Source organism: Neolamprologus brichardi, chromosome 3, assembly GCF_056152115.1.
Source record: "Neolamprologus brichardi isolate AB-2024 chromosome 3, ASM5615211v1, whole genome shotgun sequence".
In the NCBI taxonomy this organism is placed as follows: domain Eukaryota; kingdom Metazoa; phylum Chordata; class Actinopteri; order Cichliformes; family Cichlidae; genus Neolamprologus; species Neolamprologus brichardi.
In genome coordinates, this window is record NC_142106.1 from 25,410,688 (window position 1) to 25,427,335 (window position 16,648).

The 16,648-nt window shown below is 41.4% G+C and overlaps 1 protein-coding gene and 1 pseudogene across 3 annotated transcripts in view; both read left to right on the forward strand.

Moving 5' to 3' along the window:
* The window catches only part of nhsl2 (NHS-like 2), a 188,662-nt gene extending 183,998 nt beyond the window's left edge, over nt 1-4,664 (forward strand). For all 3 annotated transcript variants that reach the window (XM_087835329.1, XM_087835336.1, XM_087835339.1), the window contains exons 9-10: nt 1,913-2,030; nt 2,727-4,664. In XM_087835329.1, coding sequence (XP_087691455.1) covers nt 1,913-2,030; nt 2,727-3,066 — 458 coding nt within the window. In that variant the 3' untranslated portion in view covers nt 3,067-4,664. The remainder of the gene's footprint in view (nt 1-1,912; nt 2,031-2,726) is intronic.
* An 8,260-nt stretch (nt 4,665-12,924) lies between these two features.
* LOC102786052 (E3 ubiquitin-protein ligase TRIM35-like) lies at nt 12,925-14,024 on the forward strand (annotated as a pseudogene).
* The last annotated feature ends 2,624 nt before the right edge of the window (nt 14,025-16,648 follow it).

A 16,648-nucleotide genomic window follows, 5' to 3' on the forward strand; every position in this document is an offset into this window, starting at 1 on the left:
CACACACATACTTACAAGTTCTAGTTTGATTCCCTTTTATAGTTTGACAGAGGGATTTGTTTATATACCATCCAGAGCCTGATTTGTAGAAAAAATGGAAAAAGAAAATATCTTTGTGTAAAAAATTTACTTGGACAGTTTGATGGACACATGTCAAAGTTAAGTAGTTATTTTCCCTTGGTTGTCCACACGCCTCCTGCAGTCCCTCTATTCTCCACCAGTGGTCCCTGTCCTACAGAATCACAGCTTCAGGGTAGGGGTAGTTGTACATTCATTCAATGATGAAATACAAAAATATACCATAAATCTTGAACTGGAGTTTTCTGGCCTTCTAATCGTTTCTAATTAGAAACATCCCAACACAAATGTTGCATTTTCTAACATATATTAGCTAATAGTTTGCTTGTAGTCTTGTTACACTGCAGACATTGTCTCTTGTGATTTTTTATGTGCTTGTGTTGGTGATAATAGTCTAGCAGAGCTTCTACATTTGATTAGGACTCATACATGCTAATTTTGATACATACCCTCCTGATTCTGCTTTGTTTTGATACAGGCCCATTGCTCTAAAATGAGCCCAAATCAAAACACAGAGTGGTTCACACTGTTTTTAACAGTGAAGATGACATATCTTCACTGTTGATATCATATCTTATCATCATTATTTCATTACCACCTAATTTTCTCTGTAGCTGAATCAGATTTACATATGCGTTTGCACAAAGCCAGCTGATATACACCTATCAGCTGCTTTATTAGGTACACCTACATATAGTAGTGCCCTTTACCTTCAGCGCTGCCTTAATTTAACAAGGTGCTGAATACATTCCTCAGAGATTTTGGTCCTTGTTGATATTATAGCATCACAGATTTGCTACAGATTTGTAAGCTACACATGCATGATGTGAATCTCCCATTACACCACGTCCCAAAGGTCATCTGTAGCTTACAGTGGAAGCCAATTTGAGTATAGTGAACTCATTTTCATGTTCAAGAAACCAGTTTGCAATGATTTGCACTTTGTGATATTGTGTGTTATCCTGCCTGAAGAAGCCTTTTAGAAGAAGGGTACACTGTGGTCATAAGAATGAACATGAACATCAGCAGTACTCAGGCAGGCTGTGGCATTTAAACAATGTTTAGTTAGTGACTATCCTGTACACCATTAAACCAACAACATCCAGAAACATTAATTCAGGGAAGGACTCATGCATTAATGTTCCATCCATCCATCCTTCCATTGCCTATCCTTATCAGGGTTGCAGGGGGGCTGGAGCCTGTCCCAGGGCGAAAGCCAGGGTACGTCCTGGACAGATCATACAGTGGTGCAGTGGTTAGCACTGTTCCCTCACAGCAAGAAGGTCCTGTTGTTTATCCCAGATTCTGCCCTTGCCACCGGAATTTTGCATGAGAAATGGAAACTCATTAGACTAGACAACATTTTTCCCATGTTCAATTTTGGACCTTGACTAGTCCTTGCAAATTGTAGCTTGACATCAACAAGACATTTTAATCCATGAAACTGCTGTTCACTGGATATTTTCTCTTTTTTGGTCTATTCTCTGTAAACTGTAGAGATGGTTATGTGATTAAATCCCAGCAAATCAGCAGTTTTTGAAATACTCAGACCAGCTTGTTGGCCTGGTTGGCCTAGTTGTTGGCACAAGTTGGTGCCAACAACTAGGCCATGCTCAGAGTCGCTTAAATCACATTTCTTCACCATTGTGATGCTGAGTTTGATCTTCAGCAGGTTGTCTCGACCATTTCTGCCTGAACTCAATGAGTTGGTGCCATGTGATTGGCTGATTAGCTGTTTGGTCATTAAAATTAATATCATCTAAGGTGCATGAGAAAGTGGCTGGTTAGCATTTCTACTTTATATGTTTTAGCATGATTTGTGTGCCTTGCTTAGATGAACCAGCAGCCAGTGAAAAGACTGTATTGCACATCGAAGAGGAAACAGATGACGACTTGTTGGCCAGCACACCTACAACACACACCACCGAAGACCTCTTCACTATTATACACAGGTTTGAGCATGCACACACACACAGACACAACCAAGGCATATTTTAAACAATGAGATCGGTACAAACTGTGATATTAGAGCACATAGTTTCCTCGGATGGCAGTTAAAGGTTAAGAAGTGCTTCACAGTTTAGTCTGTTTTGACAGGACAGCACAAATGCTTTAAGCCATCACCAAACCTCCCTGGAAGCTTTTTATAACCTGGAGCATGTGACAAAATACGCATTGTCTTGTTGAAAAGGTGTGAGACAAATGGAGTATAAGGTTCCCTAGCAACAGTTACATGTAAAGTGGGTTTGCTGCACGACCGCTGGCTCTCATTTCGTCCTTTTTTTTTCCCTTCCAGCGTCCCTCTCTCTCTCACACATGCACGTACGTGGATATGAGTACACACAGAAACTGACAAGAAATCTAGTCACTAAGCAACAAGTGTTCGTGATTTTTACCTTGCGTGATGCTGAAAATAGCTTAAAAGGCTCTGAAGAATAAGTGAGGATGGGGAAATGGAAGATCAGTAATCAGTGTTTTCATCTACAAGAAAGAATGGAGTCCCTTCTGTAGTTACAAATTTTAGTTTTTCTATTCTCGAGAAACAAATGTCAACTAAAGTGTGACTCATCACACACGAGTAGTAAACCTGATGACGTGAAACAGCTGCACACACAGTTTTGGCTGATAATCTTCTCTCTCTCCTCCAGGTCCAAACGAAAGGTCCTGGGTCGCAAAGAACCTTCCGACTCGTTTGGCAGTCGCCAGAGCTTGGTGTCACCGGTGAAGCACAGCACCAGCGGTAGCGACCTCAGAAATCTAACCTTGGGCAGCAGCCAGAGGTCGAGCTCCCGCAACGAGAACTTCATGGCCCTCCTTCAGAAGAAAGGCAACAAGTCTTCCAGTGGAGGAACCAGAGTCTCTGCCATGGAGCTTCTAAAAAGCACAAACCCCCTGGCCCGACGTGTCACGGAGTTTTCAGCCAACATGGCATCGAATGCCGAGGGAGGAGAGACAACGGCTGGGAACGACAAACCCAGCGATCAGTGAATGGAAGCGTCTACGCAGATGTAAACCAGGTCTGTTTGCTGTCGACAAAGCTACCAACCATTTCCATGGCCTGCCACCCTATGGGGGACGGGGCCATCTGACAAACATGTCCAACCAGATTGCTCCAACTACTGGTTGACCATTTGCACTGTCCAATCAAATTGGAGCACACCTTTGGACAAAATGGTCCCTCCCACGGTTGGAGCACTGTTGGTCCGAGTCAAACCAGCCCCTCTAGGAAAGCAAGACATCAACGGAGAGAAAAGTAGGTTCTCACAATATATTTAATGAAAGTGGAGGTTTTGAGGTCATGCTTCTAAACTGCACTGCACTATCTTTTCCTCATTGGGAATTTGTTCAGTGTGGAGGCTAGTTGGGTGGAGCAGACACTGGGAATGTAAAGATACACAGCAGGTATCTTTACTCCCGGGCTTCTTCCAGATGAATACAACAAAAAAAAACCCTGATGACTACGGGGGAGTGTATCTGAACCTGTGACCATATTAATCCCAACCCCTAAAGAGGAATCCGATCAATCCACAAAACAAATGGAATAAAAACACTGAAAATACAAGACTTTAACACAATTTACCCTCGATTCTACCAAACCCCTTGGGCTAGCAGCATTACAGGTCCATCACCTGTGGACCACTGACAAAGGAAATATTCCCAAACCTTGGACCTTGTGGTTCCGTCTTCTCTCCACGGTGAATGCGACACCACAGCAGCCCTCTCAGCTCCAGACAGACAGGATTACATAAAAGAGCAGGATTTACAAAGAGAAACCACAAGGCGGGGGCACGCTTTTTGCCACCAAAGATGAGGCATGAGCATACCACACGTGTTATCGCTCGTGCTGTGAACACGAACACGGACCTTCACAAAGCATTCCACAAAGGCGCTCGGCAAACGGACCACATTTTTGGAACATAAGCACTTTTTCCCCCCTTACTGGTGTCGCAGGTCGTTTACACGGCGCAAACGCTGCGCCGCTACCTTTTTCCTCATCTGTTACTATCTTTTCACTCTTTCTTTGGATTCTTTTTTTTTTCTTTTTGCATATATTTTTTCTTAAACATACCCAGTGGCCATATACTGTACATGTTAAACTGGATCATACTGTAATGTATCATGTACAAAGATAAATGTAACGCATCTATCAACAACTATCATCCGCAGAAACAAAGACTATAAATAGTGTACAAAGCAGCAAGAAGATTGGACTACAAACTGCCCACGCAGTGAGGGGAATACACACACTCAAACACACACACACACACGCAAAGACTGCCAAGCAAAATGTTACTGAAGACAAACAAACAAAACATGGAGAAAAAAAGAAGACCAATTTACACACAAGTGTGTGTGTGTTCATACAAAGAGTGTGAGGAGGATATCATGCCTGTGGAGTTTCTGTACGGAGAGCATGAAGCAGGCCTGCTTATTAAACAGGGTTTTTATTCATTTTGGTCTCTGGTGTTGGGACCAAAGGACTGTTAAACACTACAAACAGACCAGAGGGGACCTAAAGGTGTGTGTGTGTGTGTGTGTGTGTGTGTGTGTGTGTGTGTGTGTGTGTGTGTGTGTGTGTGTGTGTGTGTGTGTGTGTGTGTGTGTGTGTGTGTGTGTGTGTGTGTGTGTGTGTGTGTGTGTGTGTGTGTGTGTGTGTGTGTGTGTGCAAAAGAGGAAAGTGCCAAGAACAAAGCAAGGGGAGGGAAAAGACAGACGGGGTGAGTGCATGTATGTGTGCATTTGCAGCTTTTGTGTCTGTTCTGAATACATGTCACACATTTGTGTGTGTGTGTGTGTGCAAATTATCAGCTCCCCCCCCCCCCCCCCCCCTTTCCCTTTTTATTAAGGATTATGATTGAAGTGACCTCAACATTGTTACATTAAGATTCCAGAACAAAGAGGGTTTCAGAAATCAGTGGATGGATATAAGAACGTAAACATTCCCGAACGTCTGTACAAGTTTGGAATTCTTGGATACCCAGGTTTTAGCCTGAGAACCGGGAGGATGGATGAGAATCAAATTCCTCTCTGTGTGTCCGTCCGTGATGATGTGGAGTGACGTGGCGTGAAAGACTTTCCGGGTTTTTTTTCATCCTCCTCCACCTCCTCCTCCGCCGTCTCTTTGGTCACAGAGAGGAGGTGACGTCTGCGCCACCTTCCTTCTCCTCCTCCTCTTCCTCCTCACCGCTCACTGTTCTCCTCCTTTTTTATCACTGCTGGAGCACACACTCCATCTGTCTCTCTTTTTCTCTGCTCTAACCTTTTTTCTGGCACATAGCGCACACTCTCTCTTTTTCTTCCCCTACATGTTCATCCTCTCTCACTCTCAGTAGCAGCGCCTCTCTTTCACCTTTCTCTCACCCTCCCTCCATCTTTCACTGCCCTTCTTCCCTTCTCTTTTAACCTTCTCTCCATCCTCTCCCGTCGCCGCCTTCCCGCCTCTCTGCCTCTCCCATCTCTTTTCTCTCTCTCCCTCCTCCGCCTCTCCACCTCTCTCTGCATTCAGTCTATGCATCTGAGCTCAGCAGAAGACGCGACACCGGATGAATGTCAATGAATGACTGTTAAAGAAAATAGATGCTGTTCTTAGTTTGAGCGTGCAAAATGCATTTTCTATCAGCGCTTATCTTCTGCCTTCTTTCTCTCGAGTTTTTATCATTTGTTTTCTCTCCCTTTAGTATCCATGAAATATGGAATTGCCATGGATGAATGAACAAATGAATGAATGGTTGGGATCTGTGTACTGACACGGAAACAGGAAAAGTTTGAGTGTGGGGTTTTTTTCTGGGTATTTTTTTTTCCATTAAGGACCTTGACTTTTGGAACCGGACAAAATGCCCTGCGGTCTTTGATCCATGGACCCGCCGATCAGTTTGTCCATGCCTGTGTGGACAGCCTAGATGACTCTGATCAGCAGTGGTTCAGCTCTGACACTTGACTAACCTGCTGCATGGATGGACTGCGAAAAATGGAGGATGGGAACCTTTCATCTCCTGACTCCCAGTTGGCAAACTTATTTCTCGGTGCTATTGAGTCAGAGCTCCCCCTGGTGGACGGAAAAAGAGGAACCACAGAGAAAAAAACTTCAGCTACATCTCTCTTCCCTACAGCAGTCCTTCAGGTATTCCATCATCCTGAGAAAAAAAAGCATAAATTATCACCATTTATGATGACTAGTCAAGTGACGCTTGTTTTAAATATTTAGTGAATGAAAAAAGATAAACCTATAAAACTCTGTGTTTGTTTGCCTTGTATACTGAATTATAGGCGTGTTGCTGCAGCGCCTACTGTGTTTTTTCTTCTTTTTTTTTACATTTTCTTTTGATTTTGTTTCTTATTTCAGCTGCCTTGGTAGTACATACACACCCCAATGTAACTTTTCTTGGTAAATCCTGCCAAAATTGCACTATAGTGCATGTGTAAAAGGGAGCATTTCCATGTAATCTGGCAAACAATTGCCCAAATCTGCATTCACATACAGGCAGAGTGTGGCCATGAAGACTAATTTGCCGCAGAGCAGATAAGTCGCAGACATAGGATAAGTGAACTGGGTTGTTAAGAAGAAGCGAGGGCCAATAGATGGATAAAAACAAACAAAAAAACCCCTGCGAAGATTGTTTCTGTGCTAAACCCAGCGGGACGGGAGCTGAAGATACAAGTACAGTGTTAGGAGCAAAAGGATGTGTTGTTCCAGCACCGTAACATGTGGTGTGAAGAGAGACGTACTTTCATCTAAAAAAGCGCCAGGCTGTCGAACAGGGTGTTCACTTACGGTGTGTGTTGAGGATCAAAAAAAGTGTGTTTTTGACTTTTTATGTAGGCAGACAGCAGATTCTCTTTAATCGGGGAGGAAAGAGAGATAAAAACAAGCAGGAACACATGGGCGCACTGGTTAAAAAAAGTGTTATCCCTTATGTGGGGATCTAGCCATTTAATATTAAGAAGAACCTGATTTTTTGCAGGTTTTGTAAATGTTTCTTGGAAACGGGAGTTCCTTTAGAAGCTGAAATAATCTCGTTAATTCAGTTAATCTTCAAAGTGTGGGGCTAAAAGGTCCTGCTGGGACAGAACAGCCAACTTTTCATTGATTCTGAAAAGCTACTAAGGGTGCAATATATTAGCTGTCTGTTCAAGATGGTGGTGGTGGTTCTGCCTACACAGCAGCTACGCCTCGAAGAAACCGCTACAAGCTTCATTCTCTAAAATATGTTGGCAACATACTGTTTTGAAAATGACATTTTTTATTAAGTGTGAAAGAGAGATGACAGGAGGAATATATGGAATATCTAAAGCATTATCCCTCCTTCAGGAGGAGAATAAGGAAGATAGGAAGGAGGAAAAATGAGTGTGCAGAGCTGAGGTTAGACTCTGCTGAATGTGGGGATTACCACGCTGAAATTCATAATGCAGTCCATCATCTTTCCCTTCACCTCCTCTCTTTCTCTCTTCCTTCTTAGCTGTCCCGTGATTTAGAGAAGCAATCACACTAAAAGCTTTTTCTTCTCTCGACCTCTGTTTTTTTTTTTTGCCTCCCTGTGTGTTGATAAAAGGTACGAGAAAGCAACAAAGGAAGGAGGAAGGCGCTGCAATAGCTCGGTAATTAATTTGGTGTAATTTTTACATTTCATGCCTCTGCAGATATCGAGCAGCCAAACAGGAACCAGTTGCTAGGAAACGTAAATAAAAAGCAGCGCCGAAAATTTGGAAGTTAAGTTGAGAGAGCGGGAGTTCAGGCAAGGATAATTTCCTCATAGGCAAAAGGAAAGATCACACTTTATCCAAATAAGCTACAAAATAATAAAATTTGATGACATTCATTTGTTAAGTACTTTATGAGTACAGCTGCTACCAGTGAGAGCAAGTGCCAGACCAGAATAAACAAATAACACAACCCCCACCAGCACAAAGTTGACCGCAGCTCATCTGCAGGACTAAGAAATATAATTTGTATAATAATTATAAGAAAACCAAAACCCATTTCTGTCATTGCTGTTTCTCCCCCTCCTCCGTTTAATGCTTTAATCCCATCTCCTATCAAGTAAAATCCAGCACTGAAAAATGAAGCCAAGCAGAAGTGATAAAAACTGCAGTTCCTCTAACGGCCACTTGAGGCTTGATGTTAGTTCAACACGTTTCGTAACTGCAATGATAGTATTTTATTTGTCTATTATTATATTATTATATTTGCACTATTTATCGAATATATAAATTGCCCTCTAGTTAACAATTACAGCTTAACCAGGCTAGCTAGCTGATGTCTTAGCTGATAATGATCAAATGCTAGCTTAAAGCCTTCAAAATCCGACGGGTGATGTTACATCAGCTACATCCATTTTTTATTCGCTGTCTGGGAAACCATCGGATATCTGCCACATAAACCAGACAATGAAAAATTTAAAATATATCCTAATAAACTCACTGGCGTACTGAGATAACTGCCGATAATATGTGGATAGTCATTGTGAGACCTTTTGACTAAAAATGAGTGACTGAGCTCATAAACTCAGTGTGTTTACAGAGCTGAAGACTGAGCCGTTTTCCCATAGATTTCTATAGGACCAATAGTTTTTTTGTAACAGTCGCAGCTATCGCCCTCTGGTGGCCTTCAGATATAATGCAGGATCAAGGCACTTCTGCATCACCTTCATTTTTCTGACATTAATGTCCATGTTTTGTAAAGATTTTGAGTCACATCATTTAGATACCTAGTCAATAGTCAGTGTGGTTGCTAGCCTTCAAAGTAAACATCTGGAAATGGATCAAAAGTATTGCTTAGAAGAGAGGTCAAGGTCTTAAAGACACAATCAGAGCTCAGCTGTACATACAGAGACATCTTTTTAAGAAAAAAAACAACATCAGTGTGAGTTTACAATCCCAATATTGTCAACAAATTAATAAATAAATGCTTTATAGTTTACAGTGGGTAGAAATAAAAACACTTTGCTGCTACCTCTTTGAGATATATATTAAGCTACTTCAGTAAATCACATTATCACATAAAAGTATCAGGACTTTGTTCTATTTTTGAACAGTCTCGGCTTTATGAGCGAGCGATTGAGAGTAACAATAAGAAATAGAGAGATGCTGTGGCTGCAGATTTGGGCCAAAAGACTTTGTTGTGTTTGCTTCAGGAGTGACAGATGGGTGAAGTTTACTGTGTTTTAGTACTTGCAGTGGACAAACAGCCCATAAAGTCCATCACTGATAAACTCCATCCACTTTACTCCCCAAGCAAAGTGAGATAAACAACCCCCTCAAACCCAATTTAAACCCCAGTACTGGGGGCTGTACAGGCAGCTTATAAAGACACAGAGATGATAATTAGAGAGACCTAGAGAAAGAGAGACAGACAGAGATATTGGAATTATTCTATTTTTGTTATTCCTCGTTGAAAAATACATATTTAAAGGAATATTCCATGTATGTATTGAATAACCCCTGTTTTCTTGCCCCATCCAATGGTGTAATCTGTTGCTGCGAGGTGGCGTCTCACACAAACGCTTCCTTCTGCAGCTCTGCAATGCCAATGTGATGAAATTATTATTATATCATTATAAATAAATTATTTTTCTTGCTTAAAAAAAAACTTTGTTGTTTGTATTCTTTCCCTCCTGCTGTAGTAGCTTTCAAGGTTACACTCTCATATCTCTGAGCTGTGTCTGCTGGAGCACCAGCTCTCCTGTTAATTGGCTGTTTCTGTCTACACAGTGAAGCACCGCACGGGAAATAGAGCCTTCTGATCCAAAGTTTAATCATTAGCTACTTATATAGGGTATTTAATTACTATGTGTGTTTATGAAGCAGAAGCTGTTTTAGGGAGAAAATAACGTTCTTACATAACAGGACACTTTTAATTATATTAAAACAGACTAGATTTTTGCTTCTTACTGATTTAGAAACCCATGAACTTGATTTGACTTTTATACCTTTAAAAATATATAAATGTTAATGGGTAATCATTATCATTAAGGCCTTGGTTGTGCCTTTATTTTCCCCATATTCTGCTCATTGTGTATATATTGGCAAATACAATATGGATGGCCAAGGAAAAGGAAGGCATGAAGCACCTCTACATACCTACACATCATGAAAATACAGTATTAAATGGTAAACTGGTAAATGCTAAGACCGAAACGTTACGAGGCAGGATTCTAAAAATACTACATTTATGGCTAAGCAAATGATTTCCAACTTCATAGTCTAATGACAAAAATCAGTTGGTTTATGATACTGTGAAAGGCCTCAAAATACTAATTAATTAATGCAATTTTTTTAAAGCTACATTGGACTGCTCCTTTGTCAACCTAGCATGTAGCTCCACATGTTTGTCAGATTGCTCCCCGGCTGTCATAAAACCAAAGGAAAATAAACCTAAACTCCAACAAAGTCAGAAATAATCCACACAATTTTCTGCTTCTTATCCCAGATGACATTACCTTGTTCTCTGTGCTAATAGGAAAAACCTCATAGTCATGCTCAACTACATCTCTAGGCTTGCCTTCTATTAAATTTTTATATTGACAAAATGAAAAACATCCTGTCCTGGAGTAAAACTAAAAAAGAAATCAATAGATTTGTTACTTCTACATTGATTATTGTCAGGAGGACTGCAGCTAACAGTGCATCATGATTTTATACAGAAAAAGTATTCAACTATTTAAAGTATTCAATAAATAAAAAAAAACTGCCATTTTGTTGCTGCCTAAGTCTTCCTTTAACATTTAGGTTACAGACACTGAATCCACTGAAGTGTAGGAAAGCATTAAAATGAAAGTTTTCATCATCTAGTAAAGCCATTTTGATTTTCAGCCTCTCTGCAGGTAGATCTGACCAGAAAAGAAGGCCAGAATTTAAGTAGTCTTTACAAAACACGTGTAAGAATGTAGTGACAATAACAAAAGTCTACATGTTAACATCAGATAGAGCTTTCCATCTTTTGGTTTCATAACAATTGATTAAAATCAAACTGATAAATCCTGTTGGATCCTAGAGAAAAAAGAGAAACAGCAAATTAATTGTGATTAATTGTCTGTTGATGAAAAGGAAAAAATCCCTTAACACTCTTTAATATGTTGATCAAAGATTTGTAATCTTTGAAGTTGATTTTTGACTGACTCCTTCCTTTGACATGTAAATCCCGATCAGCGCCTCAGATGCTTTTTCGTTCAGCACGCAGGTTTGTAGCCTGGGGTGAGTCTTAACTTGAGTTTCCATCGAGGATGTGAAAGCAGTTGTAGCTGCAGGTTGTTTTCATAATTAGCTCCACTACAAGAGGCAGTGTTCACTCCAAAGGCAATCTTGCCTAATTACCTTCCTCTGCCGCTGATATTGCTATCTTTGTAAGAACCAATTAGAGTCTAAATATTGCATGGGCATTTCCTTTAGGGTCTAGGAGCTAGGAGTTTAAAGGATTAAAACTAAGACCAGTAGCTGACATTAGTTGTCCTAAGAAAAGTACAAGTTTCTGTGCAGATTCAAATGGGCCGTCACGGCTGGTTCATACCGATGAAAACTTCACAGCAACCTTCCAATTTAGGCACACACTCCCCATCGTAGCACTGCTGTTTACTTGTTGTAGTCTAGAGCCATCTAGTGGTTAAACCAGGTAAGTACAGTCTACAGTTCTAAGCTGCCCCACTGTTTCGAGCTCAGATTTAAAGAATAAAGTAGCAAAAACGTAATTCTTTCTTAGTATATGTAATTAAATTGTATTATTAAATTTATTATTAATTGTATTTAAAATAAATCAATGGAAACAGTTGTATATCAGTACATTTATAGATAAAATATACATTGTATATACATAAACATACAATTTACAAACATACATTTGTACATTTTTTATGTTCAAATGTTACTGAGATTCATTTTATGTAACTGATTTATAGTTTTCTTTAAATGAAATCATTAATGATACGTTTTAGGTTCACGTTCTTTGCATGAAAACTTTTGCATGAAAGTGAACACATCTGGAGACAAGCAGCAACAACCAAGAATATAAATCTCTTTTAGGATGAAGACTGGGTTTAAGGTTGGGCTTATAAATGAATGGAAGTCCTGTGTGTTAAGCTGGCACTGTAAAGTGATTACTCATAACAGTGTACTCGAACCTGATTACATCCCTTCTCTGCTCTGCCTTGTGTGGTCACTTTCTGCACACACATACACACACACACACACCAGTAAAAAGGGGAAAGAGGGACATCAACATGGCAGCTCAAAAAAATAAACAAGTCCACAAAAACATATGAGCCCTTGGTCTGGGGACCCAGGCCCATGACAGTGTGAATGCATTACGCTCTCACTGCTGGGGAACCTAACAAATAACCAGAACAAAGACGAAAATAGAACCTGTCAAACAGCTGCACCGCTGAGGGACCTGTGTGACTACTGTGACCTGTTTTACAGTTGCTGGCAGCTAAACAACTGAACTCTGGAATGAAACACACTCTCGTTTATGTGTGAAGTAGCGGCTATAAGTTTTACAAAAGTTTTCATTTTGTGACCTGTCCAGCTGAAATGGAGGAAAAGCTGTTTTACAGCTTTTTAGAAAATGGCAGGATGACATTTGACATCTGGAATGAAGCATTACAAATGAAGCAACATTTTTCTCCTTACCTAACTCGCGTGAAGCGAACTAGGAAACAGATTGTTCTTTTTTCTCAGCAAAAAGAGAAGAACAGAGGATCCGACTAAGTATGGACCGAACTAGCAGCTTCCTCCGATCTGAGTGAGTCCAGCTACAGGAGAGAAAAGTGGAAAACTCCAACACTGCTGCCCCGAGCTGCTGGCGCTCCACACACTGAATTTGAGTTTGACCAAAAACATGACTCAAAGGAAGTTTCAGTGAAGTTAGCAGAGGAGGGAGGGAGCCAGGACTGACTGTACTTCCTCTGCTGTTTTCAGCTTCACTCACAGACTTCATGGCTTCCAGATCAGAGGAGGATCTCTGCTGTCCGGTCTGTCAGAAGGTCTTTAGAGATCCTGTTCTTCTGTCATGTAGCCACAGCTTCTGTAAAGACTGTCTGAAGAGATGGTGGAGAGAGAGACCAACACATGAGTGTCCATTTAGTAAGAAAATATCAGCGTATGATCCTCCTTTAAGCCGAGCTTTAAAGAACCTGTGTGAGTCGTTCTTACAGGAGAGAGATCAGAGAGTTTCAGAGGCTCTCTGCTGTCTGAGAAACTCAAACTCTTCTGTCTGGACCATCAGCAGCCAGTGTGTGGTCTGCAGAGACTCCGAAAAACACACCAACCACAGATTCAGACCCATTGATGAAGCTGCACGACAACACAAGAAGGAACTTCAGGAAACTCTGGAGCCCTTAAAGAAGAAGTTAAAGGTTTGTGAAGAAGTTCAAGTGAAGTTTGATCAAACAGCAGAACACATTAAGGTCCAGGCCCGACACACAGAGAGGCACATTAAGGAGAAGTTTAAGAAGCTTCACCTGTTTCTAGTAGAGGAAGAGGAGGCCAGGCTGGATGCACTGAGGGAGGAAGAGGAGCAGAAGAGTGGGATGATGAAGGAGAAGATGGAGGCTCTGAGCAGAGACATAGCAACTCTTTCAGACACAATCAGAGCCACAGAGGAGGAGCTGAGAGCTGAAGACATCTCAGTTTTGCGCAGCTACAAGGCTGCAGTGGAAAGAGTCCAGTGCTGCCCCCTGCTGGATGATCCACAGCTGCCCTCAGGAGCTCTGATAGACCAGGCCAAACACCTGGGCAACCTGACCTTCAACATCTGGAACAACATGAAGGACATGGTCTCCTACACTCCTCTCATTCTGGACCCAAACACTGCTCATCCAGAACTCATCCTGTCTGAAGATGTGACCAGTGTGAGACGAGGAGGAGAGAGGCAGCAGCTTCCCATTAATCCAGAGAGGTTTGATTACTCCTGCTCTGTCCTTGGCTCGGAGGGCTTTAACTCAGGGACTGGCTGGTAAAGTGAAGGTGGGTCCGTTGAAGGTATCAGTGTCAGTGTCAGTGGAGCAGATGAGTTGAGGATGATGATATTTCTAATGTTGTTTCCTGTCAGTGAATTGAAGCTGTTAAACTGCAGCTCATTGTTCCAAAGCTCTTTGTTTCACTGTTTCTTTCTGTTTCTGCTGTCCACCTTTACACATGGAAAATCATTTCACTGCTTCTCACTGAATGACTCCCCAAACTAGATTTGAAATTCTATCAGATCTCTAATCATTACAAGTGATTCAAGTTTCTATTTGATGTGTGTAAATGGAGATGATTTAGTTTGCTGGGATATGGACTGACATGTGTTGAATGGGTGGAGCAGTTTGTTGTTGTCTTCTTGTCTGTTTATGACAACAATAAATATATTTTTGAAATAATGAATCATGTTTAAAAATCAAACTGCTGTAATAAAATAAACTAGTTGTGTCATGGTCCTGTTTCGGTGACCCAGTGTTTTGTATTATTATTCATCTTTGAGTTCATCATGGTTCATCACTGTTGTCGCATTGTACCCTCACCGTGCTGCGTTTTCCCTCCGTGTTTCTAGTTTCCCAGTTTTCTAGTTTGAGTTTCGTGTTTGTGTTTCTAGTTTAGCTTTCCTGTATTTCATGGTAACGTTTTTCTCCAGCAATAAAGCTGCTGCATTTAGTTTATCATTCACTCTCTGAGACCTGCATTTGGGTCCTACATCCTTGCTTTGGTCTTCTGGAGTCTGGAAGCTAGGAGCATGGGGGACCGGGGAAAACAGAAGTTTGCAAGCTGGTGGGCAGTGGAATTGGTTGCAGACAGAGGCACACGGGAGGGGAGCAAGACTGTGGAGGTCCAGGTGAGTTTGAAGGTGAGAATGATCCAGAGGAGGTAGGGGAGGAAGGCAGGTGTGAGTAAAAACGGTGCCAGCATCCTTATGTGCAGAGTATTTTAAATAGCAGAGGAGTAAAGTATCTGTGGAATCAACTGGTTAGCAAACAATCTGGGGAAGGTTAGTTGTGTGTGCTGGTCTTATATGCAGCCAGCTTCATTGGCTCCAGGTGTGGATCCAGGGTGTGGCGGTCGTGTGGTCATGTGGCTCTAGTCTTTAGTTAAGCATGTAGCCTGCCTCTCGTGCCGTGCTTTGGTCTTGCGTGCCACACTCATTAACACTAGAATAAAAAATTAATAAAGTTGGTGTCGGGAGCATGTCGCAAACATGTCTGCCACGAAGGGAGCCATATCGTTGTGAGGCGGCCTACATGGACGAGGTGAAGAACCTGGCATCGTGGTGTCAGGACAACAGCTGAATGTCTGCAAGACCAAGGAGCTGGTGGTGGACTTCAGAAGGAGTAAGCACCAAGTGTACAAGCTTCTTATCATCAACAGAGCTCCAGTGGAGAGGGTGCTGACAATCTGTCAACACATTGCTGTGCTAACATGGCACAAGACACTTTAACATTCCACTCGCACAATGTACATTTTCAGATTTTTAATTTAAAATTTCAATTTTTTTTTAATTTAATTTACTTATTGTCTTTTTTTGCATAGTCAAAGGAGCAGTTCAGGACACATTTCACTTGGTGTTGTACTCGTATGACTATGCACGTGACATAAAGAATCTAGAATCTTTATGTCATTTTACTTCAATTAGATTTGATTTCAGCACATTTTCCCTTTTTAATTCAAATACAGAGAAATACTCTCTTTACTTTCTAAAACGGTGTTTTTTTTTTAAATAGATACATAGATAGATAAACCTTTATTAGTCCCACATGTGGGAAAATTGTTGTGTCACAGCAGAAAGTAGACAGTGCAGAGTTATAGCAGCAAAATTAAAGAAAAACAGTGGAATAGGAAAAAGAATAACATACTATATGCAATATAATAAAATACTACACTGTCAGAAAAAAATACACTTAGTTTTATTGCACATGTGTGGATGTGTGTGTTTGCTCAACTGCAAACTTTTTCTTGTGGAGTCTGACAGCAGTAGGAAGAAAAGACCTGAGGACTCACTGTTTTCCAACAGGAATGACCGTACTGCAGACGACCCTGTCCGACACACAGCCCTGAGTTATCACATACTGTGGTCGGTCGTTGAGGTAGTCCAGTATCCATGGAGTATCCTTTCTCACAGTGCTCCCAGCATTCTTCGGGTGAGAGAGGGAATGATGTAGGAGGTGGGCCTTTGAAGGTGTCCCACAAACTGTCCTCACCTCCACGGTCAAAAACACTCAGTGAGGTCCTCACAAGGATAGGCTCGCCAGTGCGCACACACACGGAGGGGAAGGCTCTCTCATCAGGGCCAAACTACAGAGCTCCATTCTTCCTGTTTCTGACAGCGGAGAGCACGCCGTGTTATCTATGACACACACACACACACACACACACACACACACACACACACACACACACAGGAAGAACTGACAACAATCTGCAATCAGCACAGAGTCGCTCAGAGAGACAGAGCGACTTCTCCCCCTGCTTTACCGACTAAAACATTTACAAAACTGTTAAAACATTTGGGGAAAAAATGACACATGATCTGAAAAAGAAAATTAAATAATGATGCTGGAAAAAAGAAAGCTAGAAAGTAAAGGTAGTGGATTGGGGGCGGAGAAGTAATTAC